This window comes from Eremomyces bilateralis, assembly GCF_010015585.1.
Source record: "Eremomyces bilateralis CBS 781.70 unplaced genomic scaffold P152scaffold_10, whole genome shotgun sequence".
NCBI lineage: Eukaryota > Fungi > Ascomycota > Dothideomycetes > Eremomycetales > Eremomycetaceae > Eremomyces > Eremomyces bilateralis.
Window position 1 is genome coordinate 415122 of NW_022985076.1, and position 23876 is coordinate 438997.

The following is a 23876-nucleotide window of genomic DNA, read 5'->3' on the forward strand; positions in this document are numbered from 1 at the left end:
AGTCAAGACGATGCAGCTAAAGAATCACGAGAAAGGACGGGGAATCATCATGGCATGTGATGTACGAGACATTACGGAGTCTCGGTAGTTTGTTTGGTTAGTGTGGTTGTCCAATTGCGGGCCAACGGAGGAGAGGCGAAAAGTCGATGGCGGGGCCGAATTTCTTACTTAACAACTTCACGATAATACGAGATGGATTCGGGATGCCGAGAGCCGTGTTATTCCGATGCTTGCCGATATTGATAGCCAATACTTCGTACCTATCGCCGAATTTGGACAACCATTGATACTCCCTAATTATTCGGAATCTCAGATGTCACTTAGTTCGGAATCGCAATGGTAACGAATGTATCGATGACAGCCATCAATTCCGGAGATCAGTAAGAAGAAGAGGGTTGATTCTGTGAAAAGGTAGAAAGAAACTCCATTGGTCTCATTTGCAGTCTGAATCATGTCGATGCTAAGAAACCCAGCAACTCCGTCATAAGAAGATACTCCATCCCCAGTCATTAAACATACTTGAAGAAACATGAACGCTCTCAGTCTCCAAAGCATCATTTTCATACAGTTCAGTCATCCTCATCGTCTCATCCAATCCCTCATCAAAGTCATCCCTCACCCTCCCCCTTCTCAAATCTCCCCCGCCTCCCGTTGCGCATCCCTCCACTTATGATGCGCCTCCGCCAACGACAACCCCAACCCCAACCCAATATCAAACTTCCCTTCCCTCCTCTGCGCCTCGAAATCCACCCTAGGCGCCTCCCCCTCGCCTTCCCGCTTCTTCCTCGGACTCTTCTTCGGACTCGGTGTCCGCTCCACCTGTCCCGCCCCCTTCCCCGTGCGCACGCCATAGGCGTCCCATCCATCCTCCGCCGCCGCCGCCACCCACGTGCGCAGCCCGTCGTGCACGGCGCCGTAGAATTTCTCCTTGCACGTGCGGAGGGTTTGGCCCATGAGCTTCTCCCAGCCGGAGGCGCGGAGGGCGTCGCGGAGGGCGGTGCGCTCGGTGGTGGGGAGGGAGGCAAGGATCCCGTTGAGGAGGTCGAGGTGCGCGGCCATGTAGTTGGTGGCGTCCCATTCGACGCCGCCAACGTAGGGGGCGGCTGGGACGGGGGGGCGGGGGGAAGGGAAGTGGCGTTTGTTGTAGGATTGGGTGGTGGGGGGTTGGTCGATGGTGGTGGGCTTGGTGGCATCGTTGGCTGCATCGGCGTCGGTGCATTTGGGGAGAGGGATGGTGTTGAGGCTGTGGAGGAAGATCCAGAACACTTCTTTAGTCACGTTGACTACCTCCTTGCACCACACGCGATATGGACGAGGTTTGTGCATCTCCATGATGAACGGGAGCGGCTGTTTGTCGTCGGGTCCGGTTGGGTCTTGGAGATATCCGAGAAGCTTCCTCGCGCGGGTTTCAAGCTCAGACGCGGGGGCAGACGATAGGTGAGTGACTGCAGCGGTCAGAATAATATTCAGAATAGGGGTGAGACGAGCCGCTCACAGATGATGTTGATGATCACGGTCCGAGTCGTGAACTCGCTAGGACCTTTATGTTCCTCGTCGAAGAGCATCCCAAGAAGTGCCGGGAAGAGCTCTTTCTCAATATCACACAGCTTCTGGAGCGCCAGAGCAGTCGTGCAAAGGCCTTTCAGGCAGAGCAACGTTTCATGCAGCAACTGGTCTTCATGTTCCTCTCTGTAATCGCGTTAGTCAACGTCAGACAAATGTGGACTTGAAGCAGTGAACATACCTCCACTCCACTTTCATGATCCGATGTAGCAATCCCACGATCTCCACCATCCCGCCTTCACCAATGAACAAATCCACCCATTCAACCGTCTCGTTCCTGATCAACAACCGCAGCTTATGGAGCTTCCCTACTTCCGCCTCCTGCGGCCGCTGAGCCTGTCTCAAGTACTTCACGAACTCCTTCGGGTTCGCCGTCTTCGGTTTCTTCTCCTTCCCGCTCGCGGAGGACTTGACAGACGCAAGGCTCGTGCTGGACGGTGACTTGGGGACGTTCGTCGAGCGCTTCGACCACGATTCACCTTCGGCCTTTTGTTTCTTGGACGGTGAAGACTCGCCTTTACCGAACGTGAAGGTGCGGCTTCGTGGTCTCCGCTTCTTGGAGCCATCTTTGGAGTTGGGTCGCTTTTCATCCTCTTCCTTGACGTTTTCCTTGCCGCCTTTGTTGCTGTGCGTGCTGAACCCGCTGCGGGTGCGGATATGCTTCTTCTTCCCCTCCGCGTGCGTCTCGGTCTTCGTCGGGACCTGCGGCGGCTCCGGCTCTGTCGGTGTGCTCGGCATGGCCTCCGCGCGAATGAACTTCAACTTCATTTCGCCGTTCATCGTCCGCATTTTGTCGCGCGTCGCTTCGGGGATCTGCCGCTTCTCGAGCACGGCTTCGAAGTCGGTTTCAAGCTTCTTCAGGTCTTGCGGGGACATGGGGGTTGGTTCAGCCGCCCGTTGGGCGCGCTCGTTGAACTGGGCGACGAAGTTCATGACTCGGGATCCACGTCGATCGGACGCGTGCTCCTTCTTCGCTTTTGTTAAGGTAGGATTTGCATTCTCTCGATGTGCTGAAGGTGAGGTGAGACCAGAGAATTGCATTCCGGGCCCGGATACTCCCAGCCTCTCCGTTCCGATGATGACTTCCGACTTTGGTCGCTGGTTCCTGGTAGCAAGCACGGGCTGAACATTATGGAAGTTCCGCTGCTTGGATGGGGTGTAAATCTTCGGCGTGAACAGATCGATCTCCTTCTGCATTTGGGATTGATCATTGAGGGGTACGTTAGTTGTTGTTGTAATCTCCTGGAATGGCTGAGAGGAATACTGGGCCCAGATTGGAGTGTGGTTCTGTGGCTCCGCAGACCGGGGCGGTGAGGTATTCTCCTTGTCCTTCTCTTTCGACTTCTTGGGACTGGACTCAGACTTTCCTGATTTCGACTTTCCAAAGATCGTTGCAAGGCTTGTGGAGGACTTGGACTTCCTCGGTTTCTTCCCCGATCCATTCTCTCGGTTTCCTTCTGTAAGAACTTTGGACTCGTCCTTGACTTTGTCGTTCCCAAAGCCTTTCAGAGATGTAGTACTCTTCGTCTTCTTATGCAATCCAGGTCTCGCAGGACCATTCTCCTTGTTCTTATCACCTGGTCGGGATGGCTGCGGGTTGTCTCGATGGCCAGAGACATGAGGATGATCCGGGGGGAGAAGCGGCATGCCTGCACGGCGATGCTGTGGTGTATGCTGGAGATTCTGTTCATTTGGTGCTTGTCCTTTCTTGTTCGACTTGGGTAGTATGATAGACTTCAGCACCGCGGCAGATCTATTCCGCCGGTGATGAGGGATCTCGGAGAGAGGAGGAGTAGAGGAATTGAAGCCCATTGTAGGCAACCGGTATATCACGAATGAAACGAGGTAGTGGCTGGGTGGATGAAGTGATTTCCCAAGGCTATTTCGCAAGGTCCAGTGAGGATTGAAACCTTATAGATTGTTAGGGTCTAGAGTTCTGGAGATGGTCCTCTAAAGTTAGGGAAGTCGATGTTTACCTATTGCGTTGCCATGGAGATGACCACATCCCTGACCACTTTCAGCTCATCTGTAGCTAATGCTGAACCTGGTCAACATTCTGTAAAGAAATCCTGAGATCTTATGAAATATTATTGATTTCTTAGAAATATCTACTACATCGCCATATGTTTAACTCGTAGAACGTCTACGATTTAGAAACAGTCCTGTTTCGAGCCAGAGATGAACTGGTACCGATTCTGTCCAGTTCCCTCGATGACAAATACCGATTGCACCGGACTTTATCTTAAACCTTTGAGCTACACTGCATTGTAAATTCTCCAGTATCTCACTTACCATGACTCCAGCATACAGTCGAGTAGCAGCCGTAACAGGTGCCAACAAAGGCATTGGCTTTGCCATAGGTGCGGCATCATCCAACCCCAAGCTCCTACTCTATTACGTTGAGATTAACGAGATCATCAAGTGCGCCAGCTTGCATTACAGTATCCATCCTCAAGGTTCAACAATGGACCACTACTTATCTACCTCACGGCACGCGACAAAGCGCGAGGAGAGGGCGCCGTTCAACGACTGCTCGCCGATGATCAGCTCCGAGCCGCCAAGGTCCTGTCTACACACGGTGGACTATCCGACATTCGATTCCATACCCTCGATATTAGCGATGCAGCAAGCATCCAAATTTTCGGCCAGTTTCTGAAGAAAGAGCATCCCGAAGGCATCGATTTCGTCATCAACAACGCGGGCATTGCCATGGACGGGTTCGACAACCACATCGTCAAAGAAACGTTGCATTGCAACTACTACGGCACGCTTTCCGCCACGCGCGAACTACTCCCTCTGATCAAACCTACCGGACGCCTAGTTAACGTAGCCAGTAGCGCAGGCTCCATCGAGAAATATTCGCAGGCACTTCAAGACCGGTTCCGTCACGCGAAATCGGTCGACGACGTCACACAGATCATGCAAAGTTTCGCCGCGGCGGTCGCGCAAGGGCGGGAGCAGGAAGAAGGATGGACGAGCGCTGCGTATGCGGCGTCAAAAGCTGGGGTGATCGGGATGACGAGGATGATCGGGGCCGAGGAGAAGGCGAGGAATGGAGGCACGGAGGGGGAGCGACTGATCAACGCGTGCTGTCCTGGACTCGTGCCGACGGATATGACGAAGGGAAGGGGGAGCAGGACACCAGATGACGGGGCGCAGACACCGGTGATGCTGGCGCTGGGTGATATCAAGGGTGTATCTGGCGAATACTGGCGAAGTCAGAGGGTTCGCACTTGGTAAGTGCCACTAGCGGAATCAGCTTCGAATGGTAAGAGCGTCATATTCGTTGATTTGGAGCACTGCTACCAAGGCCTACCATCGAACGCTCAGCGTATCCATGACCATGATCTCAAAACACGACAATGGCCATCTCTCTCCCAGCCGCATCAACCAGCCTACCCATCCAAAAAGTATCCAACCTCACGCATACCCCGTCTCCCCCACCTGCGTCGTCACGAACCTATGCTCCTTCCCAAATGCCACCTTATTCAGCTGCTCCTGTATATATTCTGGCGTGCTCTTTGTCGGCACGTACACCATCGGCGCATCGATCGCCGCCTTTCCCGTCCCGATATACTTCCCGTCGCTGTCCGTGGCATAGTGCCGATCGTAGTGCGAGCGCTTCATCTCGCGCGCGGAGATCTTCGTCTCGTACACCCGACGGCCGGTCAAGAAATCTTTGATTGTACGTTTCTGGACTGTGTGGAAGAATGGGACTAGCACGATTTCATCGGGAGATGTTCCGCCTGGGGTGACGGGGCCACTGGCTGCGTGTTAGATGGATGGTATGGGGTCAGTGTTCCTGAGCTGCAACTTACGCAGTTGAAGACCATGCTAGATATTCTGGCGGTGGCTTGCATGGAGGAGTGGGGTGCTTCTTGTCCCATACGGATTCGGCCCCTAACTTCCCGTCTTCGTAGCCAGGTAGATCGTTTTTCTTACCTGCCGACATTGCTGGTCGTTATTGAAATATCTAATCTCCTTGCGACATTCGTTACGTCGCTTGTGCCGTTGTATAATTATATTACGGTCCTACTGCGTATATGTTGGAGAGCGGCTGTGCTAGTGTCGTCATCAGAATTGCCTTTCCGTCGCTGAGGGTGCCTTGCATACGCCTTGCCGCCGTCGAACTACAAATGGACATTGTGCTGCACACTCCCGCAGCCGAAGTTCGTTGGTCAAAGATATTTAATCTGCCAGTCAACGTGAACTATTATCCTCCCACAAGTCGTCCTTAACCCACCGATATAGCAAACTAGATGGTCTGATATGTCCGAGGATATTGATTCAAGTAAGCCAGTAATCAATCTGAACATAACATGAGTTGAACAGGAGGTCCAGAGGTCTGAAGTCCCTCTCCCCTTCATGTGTTGAAATATAAAGGCCCTCCTCATAGCATAGTACTCCTAGCTCTTGACGACCGATATGGCCGTAGTGACTACATTTGACCATTGTGGCCACACAACACCTATTCTGGCGGTTCCCGTGCAAATATAAACTTTATCAAAGCCATGGCTCTCACCCCCATGTCATGATTCATAGAGTCAGGCCTCCTAAATTAGTTCAGGTCAATATCCATATACCCAAGAAAAGGGACTATATTCAAGTTCACTTACGGTTTGTGTTTGGTTAGGTCATAATCTGCTGTCAGGGATAGCGCATCGCCTGTCTTGACCCTGACAGTCTCATCACAAGGAGTATATGCAGAGATAGTCTCCCATGATGTGCCGTTGCTAATTTCCGTTGCCTCATCCTCACCGCCATACAGAGTGACTGAGTGCCAAACCAACTTGCCATTGAGAAAGACTTCAATCTTAACATCACCATCATGAAGATGTGGAGCAATAGAATCAGTTAACTCTATGTAAACGGCCTTCCAAGAAATAGAGACTTATTAAAATTGACAAGATAACCATCTTCACCCACTATCCAGTTATCTGACCTGAGCGTGACTGGTCTGTCTGCAGGCAGATCTAAGGTGGAAGTTAGTATCTATTAACTAAGTCACTGCAAGAATAATCTTAGAACAAACGGAATGAACCCAGTCCGGTTTTACAGCCATCCTACATGATGGCTCAAAATTGCTACAGATATTTCACAAAAGGCACTCGAGTTATGCATGGAACTACCCCACGGTATCCCAAATAACCCAAAATAATCAGCCACAGTACTCAAACATCGGCATATTCTGGCAAAGCCCATTCGGAGAACAAACAGCTTTCCCTGGTCCAACACAACCCGCCGTAATGATATATGCAGATCCAAGGGCAACCACCGCAAACAGATAGATGCCCGCCGACTCGTCGATCATGATGATGTCCGTTTGGCAGTCGCTTGTAACGATGCAACTTATATCATAGTTTCGAAAGGAGAGTAGAAGTCTACGCGACGACGTAGACATAGTTGCTGCAGTAGATATTCATGGCGATGCTCTAGTAAAATCTCGGGTGGAAACCATATTATGTGAAATGCGGATTGTTGTATCAAGTGCTACCCAAAAACCGACACGTAGCTTGTTGGGATTGGCTTACATGGATGGCGGTAGTGTCGTCGGTGGTTCCATCGCATGTTGCAGACCAGTGAGTCTTGATAGATATGATATCGTCTAGCCGGACGTCGTGTATGTCGGCCTCCGTCGGACGAGAAATTCCGGTTTACATCCAGAATGCCATGTAATTTCGGATATAGTGCGTGTTCGCCTTGCACATGTGCCGTTCGATGCCAGCGTTCGGCATGTTCTCCTATCCAAAATTTGCTTGGGGAATATGTGTTTTTGAACCCCCACATCTAGTTCCAGTTCAAGCGTATATAGACCGTTGTAATCATTAGGGTAGCAAGCAGAGACACAGGACCAGCCGCCGACATCTCGATAGAAGCAAGATCATAATGACGGCTTAGGCACCGCCGAATGACCAGAAGACTGTGCAGAAAGTCGAAGATAGGGGTATGTAGTACAATAGTACTTGTGGCTGGATGTGTTTAACCAACAGCAAAGCATTCTCGTTCGAGCCTGGCTGGGCATCTATCCAATCCACAGGACGATCGGCGTTTCGAGAATACTGTTCCAAACGCCGTTCATCGATCGGATCCCATAGAACGACGCGTCCTGGGGACGCACTTTTCATTCAAATTCCACACTGTGAAACCCGTATGCTGGAAGGAATGCCTGTGAAACGACAGTCCGAAACTGGCGTACCGGACATTCAGTCACAGATTTTTCAGTCCTTTCCAAAATTCTTTCGAGGACCTCGCATCCCTTGGTGGATTTAATTGACAAGGCTAGTGGACCCGTCGCAAGTCGTTGGACGGTGGGAGGATAGCCTTGCTTGCCATTCATCGCGGAGCTGTAGCTGAGTACTCTGCAGCACGGCATCCTGAATGGGCGCACCTCTCCGACTTGATACACTTCGATCATGCTCAATGCCCATTTCCAGCATTCGCGCCCATGATTCTCTCATCTCTTGATCGTCCAGGTCTTGCACCCGCGGCGCTATCAGCAGCTTGGGGGCCACCATTGTTCCCTCGAGCGCCGTCGATCGCCACCTTGGACTCGTGGGCTTGCCTTTGTTCCCACATTTTGCGTTGAAGGTTCTCGTCGAAGGTTTTGATGTCGTCGGTAGTGAGCGTGATTGCGGTGGGCTTGCGGCGTAACATGTTGATGGAGAACTAACGCAAGTTGAGGAGTGGTGAGGTGTTTGATGGGGATGAAAATAATGATAAATTGGATTAAAGAATCTCAGAAGGAGCTGTATTTCCAACGCTGGCTTAAATTTATCCACAAAATCGACGTTATTGTCGTTGTACAGAGTGAACGTCAACAAAACTATCCAAGCTCTCCACCCTAGGGTTTTTGCACGTGACTGATATATTCCAACCTCAATTCAACTCCAACATCGCCATAAAATTTCCAAGAGGCACCAAACTCCAAAACCATGACGACACGAGTAAACATTGCCCTAAACAGGGCATCTCGCCTCTATCCCAATCAATGCCATCACTCCGTCCAACCATTCCTCTCCTCCGCCCGTCAATTCCATCAATCAACATCTCGATGCGCTGACAACAGCTCCGACGGTAAGTTCCCACCCTCAACTAGCGATTCCATTCCCCAACTAACCCCCTCCAGTACCCCCCAAACCAATCGATCTCCGCTCCCTCGGCGCCACCACCTCCTCTACCCCCAAACTCGCCCGCCGCCGCGTCATCCCCCGCAAACCCTCCCCGCCCACCTCCACCTCCTCCACCGACGCCGATCGCCCCAGCGGCCTCCGCATCATCCACGTCGATGCCCCCCCTCAAACCACCCGCCCTAATGGACCCCGCCCCAACGGACCCCGCCTGCCCCGCCGCCCAACCACCCCTGGCACCCGCCCACCCGGCACCCGCCCAACCGGCGCCCTCCGCGTTGGCGCAACCGGCACCACAACCACCGGACCACCAGGCGGGCGACGCCGCAAGCCGAAGCGCGACGACGCAGCACGTGGCGCGTGGGGGGAGGATGATGGGAAGCGGGAGAAGGAGCAGGAGATGACGGCGGCAGAGGCGGAGGAGTTGAAGAAGGTGTTGCCGGTGGAGGGGTATGGGGGGTTTGAGTTGGGGTGGTTGGGGAGGGGGAGAGGGAAAGTGGAGGGGGGGAGATATACGTTGGTGAGGGGTGATGGGGTGGTGGAGGCGGTGAAGAGGGGGGCGACGGTTGGGGGGAGAATAGGTGGGAAGGAGGTTGCGAAGATGGTGGAGGTGGTGAGGGGGGTGGAGGGGATGAAGGCGTGATTGGGTTGGGCCTGTGTACATATACCGAACTGTATAAATCTGGATGATACCTTGACTCGAGGTGTATGTATTTGAATATTAACATGTGTTTATGGGAGAGCAATAAGGAAGAATAGAAGGAATGCCTAATACGACCGCATGTCTCCCAGTTCAACGATATTGATTTGAACGGCGGTTTATGAAGGATCAATTCTAATGTTTCACCCATGCCGTATCTGAATGGCTGAATGTTCAGAGACCGGGTTTTCCCAACAATGGAACAGGAATAGATATCCGCGAGGGGACGCATAGCTTCAGATTGCAGTAGAAAACCATATGTACCCATGCGAGGAATCAATAGAAACTCAGGCCTCACCACTGTATTCTCGTCCACAACTCACATACATCAACACGAAACACAAGCCGAACCCCGTCAAGTATGCACAAAGATCCCTCTAATTTGGTCCTAACAACTAAAAAGTGACGATGAAACCCCCGCAAAAGAAACAAGATCAAAATATATCGATACAGGTCCTTCGTTCAACACCGCCCCGCATCCATGGAATTCCGAGGCCCCAAAAAATAGTTTTTTGCTTCCTCGAGTCGCCTCTATGTCGTTTGACAACCCCGCCCCCCCAACACCTCATCAGCAACATCACCGTCTAATACTCCAACGTGATCTTCTGCCCCTTCACCCGCCCGATCACAACCTCCGGCGCATACTTCGGAATCACCTCGTCGTCATGCAACATCTCGAACTCCTCGCTCGCGTCTCGCCCCATGTGGCTGTACAGCGCCTGCGGGCCGCCCGGGTGCTCGTCCACCCAGTTCGTCAGATCCAGGACAACGCCCTTGACCGCGATCCACAGGTCGTCCTTCTTGTTGTGCTTAGCCACCTCCTCGAGCGTGTACTCCTTCTCCGGGACGCTGAACTTCGCCGGTTCGGCCTTGGCGGCCGGCGCGGCGGCGGGGGCGGCGACCTGCTGCTGCGCGGGAGCGGAGACACCCGACGCACCGGACCACTCGACGGAGAGCTTGCCGGGCTGAGCGGGGTCGAGGTGCAGGGAGATCTGGCCGAGACGCTGCTGGGCGGCGGAGGCGCCACCGTTGAGGAGCTTCTGGAAGAGGTACTTGGAGGCGGAATCGCCGGCGACGCGGCCGTAGACGACGCAGCCGAGGAGGGAGGAGCCGCCGAGGCGGTTGGCGCCGTGAACGCCACCGGCAAGCTCGCCGCAGACGAAGAGGCCGTCGAAGGGCTGGCCCTCGGAGTTGAGGACCTGGGCTTTGTCATTGATCTCGATGCCGCCCATGGTGAAGTGGAGAACAGGCTCCATGATGGAGACGTGGAAGGTGTCGTTGACATCGAAGGGGAGGTTGTGGAAGTATTTCTTGCCCCATGGGTCCTTGGCCTTGCCGGCAGCGATGTCGTTGTAAGTGGCGAAGGTCTTGGCCAGGGCGGCTTCGCCGCAGCCCATCTCCTTGATGAGCTCGGCGCCGGTCATCTTCTTCATAAGGCCGCGACCGGAGTAGTGGCGGGTGTGGAAGTCGAGGACGTTGGAGGCTTTGGAGTTGAGGACGAGGCGGATCGGCCAGTTGCCGGCCTCCTTCTCTTCCCACTCCTTGCCGGAGACGTAGTCACGGTGACCGAGCTCGTCGCAGAATCGCTCGCCCTTGCTGTTGAGCAGGAGACCACCCTCACCACGGAGAGCTGAAAAATGTCAGATTTTGTCATACGTTTGAGAGATGAAACTTACCCTCGGCAGCCAGGAACTTCCACTTTGAGCCGGGGTCTTTGGGGTCGACCAAACCGGTCGGATGGACCTGAACCTTGTCCATATCAATGCCGTTGGCACCGATCTCCATCAACATCTTGTGACCGTCACCGGTGGCGTGGACACCGTTGGTGGTGGCCAGGCCGACGGTATCAGGCCTGTGTTTCTGGAGGAGCGAGGTGGGGCCGAAATCAGCGGCATAACCACCCGTCGCAAGGATGACGGGGCCGTTGACGGAGACTTCCTCGCCGTTCTGCTCGTAGCTGACACCGGTGGCCAAGTTGCCATCCTTGAGGACCTTGGTAACCTTGGCCTTCTTGACGAGCTGGACGCGCTCCGGCTCGGCCTCGGCGAGCTCCTCGAATCGCTGCATCAGCGCATAGGTGATGGCCATACCGGGGAACTTGGCATCGTGGCCACGGTGCGTTCGGGGTTGTGAATGACCACTGCGGATTGTTAGTGTCTGCGGTGGATATATGGACGGTCGAAAACTTACCCGAGACGGGAGACGAGGGTGAGGTCGAGGTTGAAAACATCCTGCAACCACTCAACGGCGGCGGAGGACTTGTACGTCAGGACCTTGATGAGATCCGGTCGTGCCTTGTCACGGGCGGATTTGAGGGTGTCGTCATAGAATTGCTTGACGCTATCTTGGATCTTGTGGTCGACTTGAGTCCGGGTGAGGGCACCGTTGATACCCGAGGTAGCCTTCGTGGAGTTGCCTCCCATGAAGTCTGGAGCGCAAGGATCAGCATTTTGGACGCCGGGTCCGATGGGAATGGAGAATACGTACTGTTCTTGTCGAGAAGCAGGACATTGCCACCGGCGAGGTAGACAGTGTGCGCTGCGCTCAATCCGGACACTGTTTTGGAGTGATTAGATGCCGGATCCGATGATGTCGATGGGAATGCGGGGATGGATGGACAACTTACAGCCGGCACCAACGACGATGACTCTCTCAGGCATTGTCGAGGATTGAATATGAGTTAGGTTTAAGGGACAAGGAGATAGTAGAGACGGGTGATGAACTCTAGAGAAAAGAAGGATGTGAAGTCGGGGAAGAAACGGAATGGGGGACGGGTTGTCGGATGTTCTTGTATGGTGGAGCAGTTGGTTGTGGCCAGAGGGTTTTGGCGGCACGTTGCCTAGGTAGGAATTTGCCTCGGCGTGTGCTGGGTTCCGTCTGGGTTCCTCTCTACGAATGAAAGGTCGGGCAATCCAATTCTTCGGAGTGCACGAGGCTAAAACGTCTTATCCTCTTATATAATCTCGGTGCACTACTTGATGTTGGAGCTTTGTCCGAGGATTGACGCATGGGAATGAGTTCTATTATTCTATGACAATGCGAACGACGACTGAGACTTGGACTTGGGCCTTGAGGCAACCGGGCAGAATAATACGGCGGTGCCACAATGGATATTGTTTCACTTCTTGTTATTGACTTGATTTGCTTTCACCATGAGTGGGAATAATAGTCCCGGAAATAATAGGTAATGAACCACCAAATGGTTGTCTTTTGCAGCCGCTGACGATCGATGATTCAATTTCCATCTCTGCATCAACCAACGCGCAGTATGTGGCATGTGGCATGTGAACCAGTGGAAATGCGATCATGTGCCAGAATGTCTTTGCTTGAATCGCGTCTCCCTTCTGATCACGCTTCTTCGATTCTTTGCTTCGTCAGTTTCATTTCAGAAATGTGTCTGGTCTGGGCAATATTAACATGTGAAGGACACCTGAAATTTAAGGCATCAAAGGCATCAAAGGCATAAAATCGACTCGTGACCTTGGACGAAAACTCCGAAACCAAATCGTGAAAACAGAACGGAAATCCGGACGCGGGGCTTTCCAATAATTCCATCTTCACTCAATTTCGCCTCAATAAAAGCCCCATTCTCTGCCCGGTTCTCATTCAATTTCGGCTCCAATTTCGGATCCATCGCCCATCCATCTCCCATCCAATGGCACGCGCAACCCCCCGGATCCCACCGGTCCCTGATCCCCATCGGCTTCGGCTGTCCTCCGGTTGACGCTCCCCCACGGCCCACGGCCCACAGGGATCCCGCAGGCGTCGGCTGGGGGTCAGCTTACGCCGAGGGACTTCGCCGGCTTCTAGAAGCGAACGGACGTTCATTTACATCGGACATGGACGGGGCCGTGGATTTTGGAAATGACAGGCGCGAGATGTTAGATTGGGGCTTGGGGTGTTTCTCGCACGATTTAAAAGCTGCTTAAGATGGCCAGATCATCATTCAGGGAACGGTTCGGATCGTCCATGCCCGCCCATCATTCAAAAGTCGAAAGTCGGAGGAGCAGGTTTGCCTTCTCTCTCCACGTGACTCCACCATGTGCTAGAACAGCCAGCCAATTAGCGACGTCCTGAATGGGCTTATGGTACATCCTATCCATAGCTTCATGCCCTGGATTAAGGTACCCGTACTATCATGCAAACAGTACTCCGTCAGTCTCAAGGTTATTGTCATTGACTCGGGTGTCGTCCTAGGTTTGGAGAACACAATGGGTCTGTTCCTTTCTCCTTTTCTGCATCTCCATTCCTCATCATCCTGCTTCAAGCTCACCTTACCGGTTGAACTTCTCCAAGGGTAACCTCGGCAACAAGCATGATCAGGTATCTCCGCAGAGCTTTCCCTCAGTCTCACGCGTTCACGAAGTCTATTAAGTCGACGAAAGATTCTCCTTGTCATAGTAATACAGCAAAGTTATCGTAATACCAGAGAAGCAGTTCATGACGGCACGAGTCCCTTTTGCATAGTTCCCTCACTTCATTGACCGCTCTCTAAACTAAACCGCCCCATCCCATATCCCACCACCATGGCCACCAAACCCCTCCCCCCCCCCAAAACCTTCACTCCCATCATCATCGGCGTCGCTGACATCGTCAACCGCTCCACCGCCCCCTCCTCCGCCCTCGAACCCGCCACCCTCATCACCGCCGCCATCACCGCCGCCCTCACCGACGCCCTCTCCCCGTCTTACGCCTCCCCCACCTCCCTCCTACCCCTCATCACCGACCTCTCCGTCATCAAAACCTGGACCTGGGACTACCCCGACCTCCCCGCCCTCCTCGCGCAAAACCTCCACCTCCCCGAACTCAAACAGAAGCACTACTCCGCCCACGGCGGCAACCAACCCGCCAAGGTCCTCGACGCCGCCGCCCGCCGCATCGCTGCGGGTATCTCCTCCGCCGCCATCGTCTGCGGCGGCGAAGCCCTTGCCTCCTTGTCCGCCTGTGCCGCCGCTGGGAAGCTGCCGCCTGACGGCTGGAGCGAGCCGGCCACACCGATCGACGCGGTATTTTCACCGACGACGCGGGAACTGGGCGCGGACGTCGGGGCCCATCACAATATCGGGGCCCCGATCCACATCTATCCGCTGTATGAGAATGGGTTTCGGGCACGACGGGGGCAGGGAGTGCGGGATAACCATCAGGAGAGCGCGAGGGTGTATGGGGAATTTGCGGGGGTGGCAGAGGGGACGGAGTATGCATGGGGAAAGGGGAAGAAGGTGACGATGGGGGACATCGAGACAGTGGGGGGAAAGAATCGGATGATCTGCTTCCCGTATCCGTTGCTGATGAATGCGTTTAACACGGTGAATTTGGCGGCCGCGGCGCTATTGACGAATACGGAGGTAGCGACGCGCATGGGGATCCCGGAGGAACGGTGGATTTATCCACTCGGTGGCGCGGGGACGGCGGACGCGGGGGAGTTTTGGAAGCGCCCGGACTATCATTCGTCGCCGTGTTTGACGCGGAGCCTGGACGCAGCGCTATCGGTGTCCGGTCTACGCACCGACGACGTCGACCTGTATGATTTCTACAGCTGCTTCCCGATCGTGCCGAAGCTGGCGGCGCAGCATCTAGGGCTGCCGTTCTACGGTGGGGAGAAGAAGCTGACGCTGCTGGGCGGGTTGACGAGTTTTGGGGGGGCAGGGAATAATTACAGTATGCATGCGATCACGGAAATGACGCGGCAGTTGCGCGACCGGAAGGCGAAGAAGGGGGGTGCGAATGGGTTGATTTTGGCGAATGGTGGGTGGTTGACGTATCAGTATGTCGTCTGCTTGGGGACGAAGCCGAGGAAGGATGGGGGCGCGTATCCGTTGGAGGACGTATTACCGGAGGTGATTACGGATGTGGCTGTTCCGGAGATCGCAGAGGTCGCGGAGGGCGAGGCGGTCGTTGAGGTACGTTATTCCAGTCGAACCATGGTATTTGGATGAGTATGACTAACTTTCCACCAGACATACACCGTCGAATTCAGCCGAGACGGTTCACCCGAACGGGGCCATGTCGTCGGCAGGTTAACGAGCAACGGCAAGCGGTTCCTTGCGAATCATGCCGATGCAAGGACGCTGAAGGAGCTGGCGAGCTGGGAGAAGGAGCCGATTGGAAGGTCGGGGTGGGTGTGGCAGGCGAAGGACGATCCGCAGAGGAACATCTTCAGCTTTGAGTCGAGACCGCAGCTGTAGAGGATGAATTGAATTGTTTCTGGCGATTGTTGACCTCTGATATGTTCTACAGATCGTGTGGGCTTGGTATCGTTCGGGATCAGAAGTCATAATCCTATTGTCCAGACTCCGGACTCAATTCAGGGGATGGTGCTACAGTAGCGCACGTGACGACACCCCCTGAACCCTTCCGTTTGCTCGACCTTCACTTTTACCGCTGTTTGTTTCATTATTCTCTCTCCTACATCATCACGTTTACTCAATTCCGTTTGCTTCATGTTTGCTTTATATATCGCCCAAGTCTCGCTCAGGTCTCCGGTCTGCATTTTTAAATCAGCCATTTGCAGAACTTTCCAAGTCGTCACGAACCCAGTCTGAACCTGATGCATTATATTTTCTTACACCTTATGTGAATCGTATACTAGTGTCATAGTGCTGCATTATATTATTTTTAACTTCCTCGTTTCTAGAATTCTCGTTGAGAGTGTGAATGTAGAACTCAGTCTGTAGCAATCTCATAGTAACCTTGCGCTATATAACCGATGACATGGTCGATAAGAAGGAATTGAAGGCCTATTCAAAGTTATTGGCACTATAAGTACCAGTATTACAACAGCCTGCACAAATTCACTCAGGCAATGAACGTGGAACTGAACGGGATTTCAGGATATCCCTTCTTCACGGCTTCTGTCTTCAAGTCATGGTGGACCGACCAATCCTTGCCTAAAACCTTCAGCAAACGTATCTCAATATAAATGTATCCCTTAGACATTTCCTAAGCGAAAATCTATATTTCAATTGGCGTTGAAGGACCTGATCTGAACGGTCGGTAACCTCCGCAAACAGGAATGGCCAGACAACCCTGCGGGCCGATAAAATCGAGTACGAGGATTAGTATTAACGCCATCGATGAATTTGGAGACTTGATTCCTCTCTGAGCGAGCCCAAACATCATTCTTTGGATGATTGGCCCCATTGGAACACTACAAGAGATCATTGACATGGGGCTTAATATCGAACGCATTGCTTCGCCTGATTCCCTCTCCAATGAAGAGGTATTTCTTCGATCCAGACGCTCTCCCCCCGATAGCCAGGCCAAAGCGTGGCCCGATATTCACCACGTGGGGTTCACCGGGGTGCCGAAAAATTGCCTAGCAAAGCATATGAGAGGGGATGAGAAGGTGTCCAACCGCTTTCGCAGCAGAAGGTGGACTTGACAAAGAAGAAGCGGATGCAAAAATGGACGAGATTCTCCCTATCGCCGGCGATGGCTCCGAAACTCGGCTTTCTTTCCTTTGCACCGATACTTAACAAACTTAACGTCAAACAGCGCATGATATACAACATTGCGACTACTCATTTTGGACGTATCTCGCTGGGAATGCTCCTCGTTAGGTTCTCATCAACGTTGATTTGCGAGGCAGGGATTTATAAGTCTTTTGTTATTCAGCTTATCTCTTCACATCTCCAAGAGACTGCATCACGTCACGGGATCGCGAATCTTGTTTTTCGTACGGCGCCTACGGGTGTAGCAGCTCATAGTCTTTCTGCCGGATGCTTCATTCTCTTCTCCGTCGTCCGGTTGCGGATGGAGGGTGAAGTGCGAACGCCCTAGATGCATCGCCTCGCTGATCCCGAACACGGAGGTCACTGATCTCGGTAATGAGCTTTGACTCAGCACCCTTAAATCAGTCGAAGAGCGGTTTGCCGCTGTCGCCTACCGACACAGACGCGGTTCTTGTTAAAGAAGGTGGAAAAATGAATACGACCCTTCATACAGTTGCCTTTAATTTGGAAACGTAGCCAGAAAGTCAAGCAGTATAACAACCAATGGCTAGCTGGCGAGCCAGTCAGTCAACCAGTGTATGCGGGCGTAAAATTTGCAATAGAAGCTGCAAGAGCAGTCAGAAAGTCGAATACGCGATCAACAGCGACCTTGCAGTTTCGATTCGCTCGTTCCATCCTCGACGGGCTCTATGCCAGTGTAAGGCAGTCTTTTAAGTCTATCCACGTTCAATATCGGCCCCTATCACCAGATTCATTTACCCATCTGGATGAGAGGGAGTTAAGAATAAAACAAAATAAATCCACCTACAGCAATTCAGCTGACATTCAAGACGAGAAACAGCACAGAAATGATGCCTCTGCATCAGAACCGAAAACTGGACATCACAATGCGTGTCAGGCGGACTCTACCACCCTGTGGCCCTCCGAATGGGTAGATGACACAACTATCTTCTATTTTCTGCAGGCTCTTCTGCCAGACGATACTCGTTTGGTATCGGCAAGCAGCGATCCCAATGTGTCTGCTCTGATACCTATCTAACCTCTGGCCATTATCAACAGGCCCCAGCTGTATCTTTACTCTTCGACACCTTCCAACGGCTCGCACGAGATGGTAGCCCTAGATGCAATCTCACCGCATCGATGCACACATGCTCTCAGATCTGACAACGATTAGATATCCATTGTCCAACCTTCTTCAAAGGGAGATATGAGCGGCCTTAGAAAATTACTCCCAGCATCCACCCCCTGAAAGGCCACCATGCTGACCAGAATAGAAGCAAACTTGGTGACCCCGCCATATTACATACATGGTGGAACAAACACTTCCTAGGACATCCTTCCATCCGCTTAAACATATCCCTGTTTCACTGTAATGGATCGTCTGTCCAATTTGATGCTGTGAAGCCTCAGACGAGTCAGATAACCGTAGATACCATCACTAGCGATGAGGGCAAGCTAGTGGCAAATCTCAACACAGCCATAGATCTATCTGATCGCGGACAATCCAGTTCGGATGACACGATGGTGTACCATCTAGAGGGAAGTTGACTTGAAGGGTCGTTGTGGATTTTAGCCCATCAGTAGCGCCGGCCGAGGTTGCAATGCACAACCTGGCGCGATATACTTCCCCTGATTATCCCGCACGGTTTTGAGTAGCCGTATAGCTGGAATGGAATTGAAATGATCTACAGGGAAAATGTCCTGTCGGATGGACAAGCTCAGCCAGGACAATCCAGTGGATAGCGGACAGGGGAGCAGATGGATCATTTCCAGAAGCTACGTTCGATGGCTAGAACTACTGGAGTTATAGGCGTTTATGAATGGCAAGGTTTCAGCTTCTTCGTTCGAAACAGGATGGCTCGTAACTTTAGTCTCTAATCCCTTCTGCTACCTCCAGAATTGTAGGGAGTACTGTTTACTCATTTTTCATAACTAACTAGTGATGTAGCATTCCAGATAGTTCATCAATCAGTCTTCTTCATACAATACATCAAGACCATGAAAGTCAAGTTCTTCTTCCAAATATGCTTCCTGAAATTGATTGTGAATCAGATCATGAGTCAGACACACAGTGAGAGCAGGGCGGTGACAGAAAAATTCTTTCTATTATCGGTAATGATATTGGTATATGGATTTTTCGTCCTTCAACTGTTTCCTCTGATGTGTCTAGAGCTTCCACGGCGTGGCTAGTTATGATCTATTGTAAGAAGGCCAGCTCTCAGGAGAAGTAAGGCGGGTAGAGCGAAACCTGCCACCGCTTCCACAGCACGACCGCAGCGGTAGCAGGGCACGAAGTCTAGCACTGACAGGCGGCACGGGGTCAGAAGAGCCGCTTTCAAATCGGACGGCGACCACCTCCTAACTACCCCATTGCCGCCCCGCTGCTGGGCTCCATGTCCTCGGTACCTGGTCCCGGGAGGTCGATCCATTCAGTGTAGCCGTTTGTGAGGCGCCCTCTTGCGGAAGTCGATGAATGGGATCAGCTCACCGAGGAGAGGGAGCTAAGGGAGGAGGTAACAAAGAAGATGAGACGAAGAAGTGGGCGGCGACGATGAAGAAAGAAGAGGCGAAGAATTGGGGGGGAGAGGCGGGAGTAGAATCGGAGGTATAGAGAAAAGGAGAGATGGAGGAGCAGGAGAGGAAATGGGATCAGGATAGGTATAAGAGGAGACGGAAGCAACTCCGCGTAGAGCGGCAACCTCGGGCTCCATTGGAGCAGCTAATCTGGTTATAGCTGGCCAATCCTGGAATGGGTGTATAAACATATTCCAATCACTATATGCCTCTGGAAATGGCAATGAAAAGTGTACATAATCCGAGCATAGTCAATGGTTAGATCAACGAGGCCGCGATGGATCAAAGACCACAGAAGCTCGGGCGCCATAGTCGTATTGGACACACCTAGCTAGTATATACCTCACCACCAAAACCATCTCCCGCTCCAACTCGGCTATCGATCGGTCCCCAGAAAGGTATCGAACTCCGAAACAATGCTGCCGTAAGTCGTGACCAACGCCAACCGGAAAACTCCACCGCATGCAATGAAAACGCCGGTCAAATACCCGGCGTTACTCTACCCTCCGCTACTCTCCTCCCCTTGGCCCCTGCCGCAACGGCATCATCGTCCTTATCGCCCCCTTAAAATGCACATACCGATCCGTCCGCGGATCATAGAACGCCACCGTATCGATCGTCGACCGCCCGTTCGTCCCGATCGTCTCCACCAGCCCCGTCACCACCACCGTCCCGCGCGGCGCTTCCATATTTGCCTTGTCCTGCATCGACGCGACCGTGAGCGCGCGCCGGAAGATGCGGGTGATGGATTGGTCGTCGGTGCCGGGCATCTGGAGAACGCCGGGAAGGCGGGGGAATTTGCTGTTGGTTTCGGGGGTTTGGCCTTGCGCGTTGTCATTCGCGTCGTCGGCGGTGAGGCCGCCTGTGCGTGGGGTGTTTGGTCGCGGCGGGCCGTCTACGACGCGCTCGAAATCGACGTTAGTGCGGCGCTTTTTCTGGGTGATGCTGGGGGAGTCGGCGTCGTCGGACGGGTCGCCGGGTGCGGACAACATGCCTCTGAATCGCTTGATCTGCTGTTGGTAGATGGCCTGGAAGCTGTCGTAGGACGCCTGCAGCATGCCGACGGGCATGAAGATGCGCTGGCGTTTGCGGTATTCTTCTTGGGAGAGCGTGCGGGCGGCCCAGGCGATGTAGTTTGGAGCGAATACAAGTCTGTCCGCTGTTAGATGTAGAACTTTCGAGCATGTTAGGACGCGGCTTACCCCGTCTGCTCATACTCCGGAGCTGGGCCGTCGGGGAAGACGACGTCGAGCCAGAACTTCCCCTTCTTGACATCCACCTGCCCCACCATCTTAAACCGTGGATCGTTCATCATCTGCGTCCGGACGAAATATGCGAGTGCCCCTGGTGCGGTCAGTCTATGTCCCTTGAGCGGAGCGTCTTACTCACGTCGAATATCCACCAACTTCTGCCGATCCGCGGCCAATTTTTTGAAATCCTGCCATTCCGGGTCCGATCCCTTGTAAAACGTCTTGGGCAGCTGTGTCGTGGGCCCGAGAGGGATGAACAGAAGATTTCCGTCGTTCATTACGATCGTCTCGCCTTCTTCGGGCGGCTGCCCTTCGCCCTCCTGCAGTTCCACTTCCTCTTCCTCCTCTTCCGTCTCCTCGATCTCGACTTTGAAGAAGTAGCCGAATGCGGATTGGACGGCCACGACCACTATAGCGGTTTTAAGCGCCCATATGGCCAACCGCCTACACCTATCAGCCTCGTTCATGGCGACGGCTCGAGGGACTTACCTGGTTGTGTACCGTGGCGAGGCAAACTTGACGGTTTGGATATGCTGATGGCCCGAATCATTGTGGTATCTCCGGAATTGAGGGTGATAGAAGGTGAGTGGTCTTCGAGTGCGTGTCAACGCTCTGACGGCGCTTGAGGTTCGGTACATCCTCATGAATAGCGGGAATGGAGGGTGAGGCGCATGTGTTGAGACGGGTTAGGACGGCATCCAGGAACATGTGGGTTAGCGTAGAATGGCAAACATAGAGGAGGATTTGAGGTGTAGAAAGTTGTGTACATAGATGAAAGCAACGTTAATCGGAATGACGACAAGAAATCAATCGCAAATCACCCGGTCGATGCCTTAAGTCTTAAGTCTTGAGGCTTGACGTTGCTCAGTTGATCGCCATCACGTGACCCTCATATTCCATCACGAAAGTTGAGATTCCGACTCCTTCCCCCAGAATATATCCACCATCCCATCCGAGCAATCGAATAGCGTTTGTCGCGCCAATGTTGGGATCCATGTGGTCCAAGTCCTTATTCTCAGCGCCCCTCCGCTCAATAGCAGGCGAATCTCTCCTCCGATTCCAGCCATGCCTCCGTCTCCTCCCCATCTCCCAGGTCCGAAACGCCGCCCACGCCGCTGAAGGACGAGCCAATGGAGCGAAGAAGGGAGCGGGAAAACGATTGGGGTTGAAAAAAGGAGCTGGTATGTTATGGGTGGACAGTTTGGCTGAAAAATGCTGGGTTGGGGTACTTCTAACAATCGCAATAGAGGAACTCGTCGTGCCAGGCGTCATTATATTTCGACAGCGAGGGTCAAAATGGCATCCGGGCGAGAACTGCGCTATGGGCCGCGACCACACCATCTACGCGACCGAGAAAGGATACGTCAAGTACTACAGAGACCCCAATCGGAATCCGAAGAAGAAGTACATCGGGGTGGTGTTCGAACGACATTGGCGCCTGCCGGTCCCCGTTGGTGAACCACGCCGACGACGTCTGGGAATGCTCGCCGTCCCTCGGGAGTCAGAAGGACAAGTGGGTTCGCTGAGCCCGTTGACACCCGCCGGTCTGGACGGAGAAGCCGCCGGACTACCCGGCGTGGCCGTCGCGGCAACATCCCCGGAAGAAAGCAGCATGGGAGAGGGCGAGCTCGCCAAGCGCCGCAGACGAAAAGACTACGTGGTCCGCGAATCGAACTGGGAGATCGGCCGCACGGCCGAGAAGGCCGGGGTGACGGCGACGAAGTTCGTGCGCAAGGATCGGTTCCGCGCGTGGCGGCGGGCGGCGGCGCGACATCGGCGCATTTCGGAGACCAAGTCAGTGGGGAGGAAGGCGAAGAAGGGGAAACAGGGGAAGGTTAAGAAATAGGGGGGATAGGTGGGGTGGAAGTGAAGGCAGGCCGGGCGTGGATGGGGTTGGATGTCTATGCTTTGGTGATGTACAATATTTTACAATGACTGTGAGGGATACGCGGTCGCTATGTACAATACAGGATTTGAAAGCAAATCATTCGCCGTTCCCTGCTATCGCTCGATGAATCCTGGAAACCAGCGGAATAAAGCGGTGATGTGCTTCCCCTCCAATGCTATCGGTGGCTATGGGGAATCCAACGCTCGAGCGAACTGAAGGACCCGATATGAGACCCAAGGTATCTGGACCCTGGACCATTCGAACCATCCCCTAAATCTCACCGCTGTGCCCAATTCAATTCTCAGTAATTTTGCTTCGATCGTCGGTGGCACAACTCAAATCTTCAGAGATTTCAAAATCTGACTGTCAAAGACCGCCTTCGCAGCGGCACCGCCATGCTCCAGCGCAATCGCTCCGATGATGGCATACATGGCCTGCGCAAGGACCGAATCAATACCCGATTCCTTAAGGTTGTCCGGCTACAAAGAAGTCAGCATTTTCACCCAGGGATCGTATATCTCAGCTGCGTACCATTCGAGGAGTCCATCTCACGACGTGGTTCAAACCATATGTCTCCGCGAGCGGGGCTATTCGCGTAGGACTCAAGATCTCCAATTTCCGGGCCGGTGACAAATTGTCCAATTGATCAAGGGCAGGGTGCGTGAAAGGCGTCCGTCCATAAGGGTCCGGAATAGGTGTGACAGCATGGCTCGGTTGTAGCAGTGCGAGTGACGTCTGCAGGTCCGCGATCCGTTTGCCTGCAACTGGTTAGTCTCTGGCGACGATTCCTTTCATTGTTCTCATACCCATATACGCTAATCGCGCGTTGTAACCCCGGGCGCCCTGATCGAAGCTCTTATGTGTGATGGCGATCCACCGCACCTCCTCCGATGGCACCAGTTCCGGTCTGCTCCCCAGAAATCGCCGGTAGAAGTCGTCGAGGACTTTCGGGTCGTCGTTCACAGTGAAAGGGAGGTTACTCCTCGACGCCCGTAGTCGCACGGGTGCCCGCAAAGAGGGAGGCGTCTGTTGCCATCGCGGACGATATGGCTCGTGTTCCCCTTGATTTGATTTTGCGGATGTTGAGAAGGGACATTTATAGAGTGCCCGTGTTGAGCTCGAGGCGGATTTAGGGAGACATCGTGATGGGAGTTGTCGCACGGCACATGCGACACGCGGAGTTGCCGACATTGGATACCTTTCAGTGAAGAGAAGCGCAGGCTCCTTTCCAAATAGGAGTTTTCTAGGCTTAAGATAGCAAATGCACCCAAATCAAGAAACCAAGCGGATGGAAGACGTGAATGCGTGGATGTCCAAAAACTT

General features: G+C 53.3%; 9 protein-coding genes across 9 annotated transcripts; 3 read left to right on the plus strand and 6 right to left on the minus strand.

Annotated features, from left to right (window-relative positions):
• Positions 1-630: 630 nt before the first annotated feature.
• On the minus strand, positions 631-3210 carry P152DRAFT_397238 (uncharacterized protein; the record flags this gene model as incomplete). The annotated part of the gene is made up of 3 exons (XM_033676401.1): positions 631-1445; positions 1496-1689; positions 1745-3210. The coding sequence occupies 3 exons, from the start codon at positions 3208-3210 to the stop codon at positions 631-633; spliced, it is 2475 nt and encodes an 824-aa protein (XP_033533913.1).
• A 414-nt stretch (positions 3211-3624) lies between these two features.
• P152DRAFT_436428 (carbonyl reductase) lies at positions 3625-4842 on the plus strand. The gene is made up of 2 exons (XM_033677558.1): positions 3625-3923; positions 3986-4842. The coding sequence occupies exons 1-2, from the start codon at positions 3857-3859 to the stop codon at positions 4801-4803; spliced, it is 885 nt and encodes a 294-aa protein (XP_033533914.1). The 5' UTR covers positions 3625-3856; the 3' UTR covers positions 4804-4842.
• On the minus strand, positions 4823-5517 carry P152DRAFT_458670 (uncharacterized protein; the record flags this gene model as incomplete). Its single annotated transcript, XM_033679514.1, has 2 exons — positions 4823-5326; positions 5382-5517. Coding segments are annotated over 2 exons (479 nt in total), but the record flags the coding sequence as incomplete, so codon positions are not given.
• A 3164-nt stretch (positions 5518-8681) lies between these two features.
• On the minus strand, positions 8682-9816 carry P152DRAFT_30942 (uncharacterized protein). Its single transcript, XM_033675144.1, has one exon. It carries the CDS (start codon positions 9656-9658, stop codon positions 8873-8875), a length of 786 nt encoding a protein of 261 aa, XP_033533916.1. The 5' UTR covers positions 9659-9816; the 3' UTR covers positions 8682-8872.
• A 158-nt stretch (positions 9817-9974) lies between these two features.
• On the minus strand, positions 9975-12050 carry P152DRAFT_466648 (fumarate reductase flavo protein subunit; the record flags this gene model as incomplete). Its single annotated transcript, XM_033680703.1, has 5 exons — positions 9975-11020; positions 11067-11530; positions 11581-11818; positions 11878-11946; positions 12017-12050. 5 exons carry the CDS (start codon positions 12048-12050, stop codon positions 9975-9977), a joined length of 1851 nt encoding a protein of 616 aa, XP_033533917.1.
• Positions 12051-13916: 1866 nt separating this feature from the next.
• On the plus strand, positions 13917-15575 carry P152DRAFT_466649 (acetyl-CoA acetyltransferas-like protein; the record flags this gene model as incomplete). The annotated part of the gene is made up of 2 exons (XM_033680704.1): positions 13917-15290; positions 15348-15575. 2 exons carry the CDS (start codon positions 13917-13919, stop codon positions 15573-15575), a joined length of 1602 nt encoding a protein of 533 aa, XP_033533918.1.
• A 4035-nt stretch (positions 15576-19610) lies between these two features.
• On the minus strand, positions 19611-21755 carry P152DRAFT_458674 (uncharacterized protein). The gene is made up of 4 exons (XM_033679515.1): positions 21155-21755; positions 20805-21109; positions 20618-20759; positions 19611-20567 (listed from the first exon to the last, which is right to left on the minus strand). The coding sequence occupies exons 1-4, from the start codon at positions 21301-21303 to the stop codon at positions 19925-19927; spliced, it is 1239 nt and encodes a 412-aa protein (XP_033533919.1). The 5' UTR covers positions 21304-21755; the 3' UTR covers positions 19611-19924.
• On the plus strand, positions 21446-22661 carry P152DRAFT_458675 (uncharacterized protein). The gene is made up of 2 exons (XM_033679516.1): positions 21446-21846; positions 21913-22661. Exons 1-2 carry the CDS (start codon positions 21660-21662, stop codon positions 22509-22511), a joined length of 786 nt encoding a protein of 261 aa, XP_033533920.1. The 5' UTR covers positions 21446-21659; the 3' UTR covers positions 22512-22661.
• A 236-nt stretch (positions 22662-22897) lies between these two features.
• P152DRAFT_371938 (uncharacterized protein) lies at positions 22898-23597 on the minus strand (the record flags this gene model as incomplete). Its single annotated transcript, XM_033675532.1, has 3 exons — positions 22898-23032; positions 23085-23311; positions 23360-23597. Coding segments are annotated over 3 exons (600 nt in total), but the record flags the coding sequence as incomplete, so codon positions are not given.
• Between the last annotated feature and the right edge of the window lie 279 nt (positions 23598-23876).

What these genes read in the sequence shown, in the direction of transcription:
- P152DRAFT_436428 (XM_033677558.1), top strand. Translation starts at nt 3,857, where the DNA reads ATGACTCCAGCATACAGTCGAGTAGCAGCCGTAACAGGTGCCAACAAA. An exon ending in AGGCATTGGCTTTGCCATAG is followed by an intron (nt 3,924 to 3,985) that starts GTGCGGCATCAT and finishes GAGATCATCAAG; the next exon opens with TGCGCCAGCTTGCATTACAG.
- P152DRAFT_30942 (XM_033675144.1), bottom strand. Translation starts at nt 9,658, where the DNA reads ATGGGTACATATGGTTTTCTACTGCAATCTGAAGCTATGCGTCCCCTC.
- P152DRAFT_458674 (XM_033679515.1), bottom strand. Translation starts at nt 21,303, where the DNA reads ATGTACCGAACCTCAAGCGCCGTCAGAGCGTTGACACGCACTCGAAGA. An exon ending in TCGCCACGGTACACAACCAG is followed by an intron (nt 21,110 to 21,154) that starts GTAAGTCCCTCG and finishes TGATAGGTGTAG; the next exon opens with GCGGTTGGCCATATGGGCGC. An exon ending in GAAGTTGGTGGATATTCGAC is followed by an intron (nt 20,760 to 20,804) that starts GTGAGTAAGACG and finishes TGACCGCACCAG; the next exon opens with GGGCACTCGCATATTTCGTC.
- P152DRAFT_458675 (XM_033679516.1), top strand. Translation starts at nt 21,660, where the DNA reads ATGTGGTCCAAGTCCTTATTCTCAGCGCCCCTCCGCTCAATAGCAGGC. An exon ending in GGGGTTGAAAAAAGGAGCTG is followed by an intron (nt 21,847 to 21,912) that starts GTATGTTATGGG and finishes CAATCGCAATAG; the next exon opens with AGGAACTCGTCGTGCCAGGC.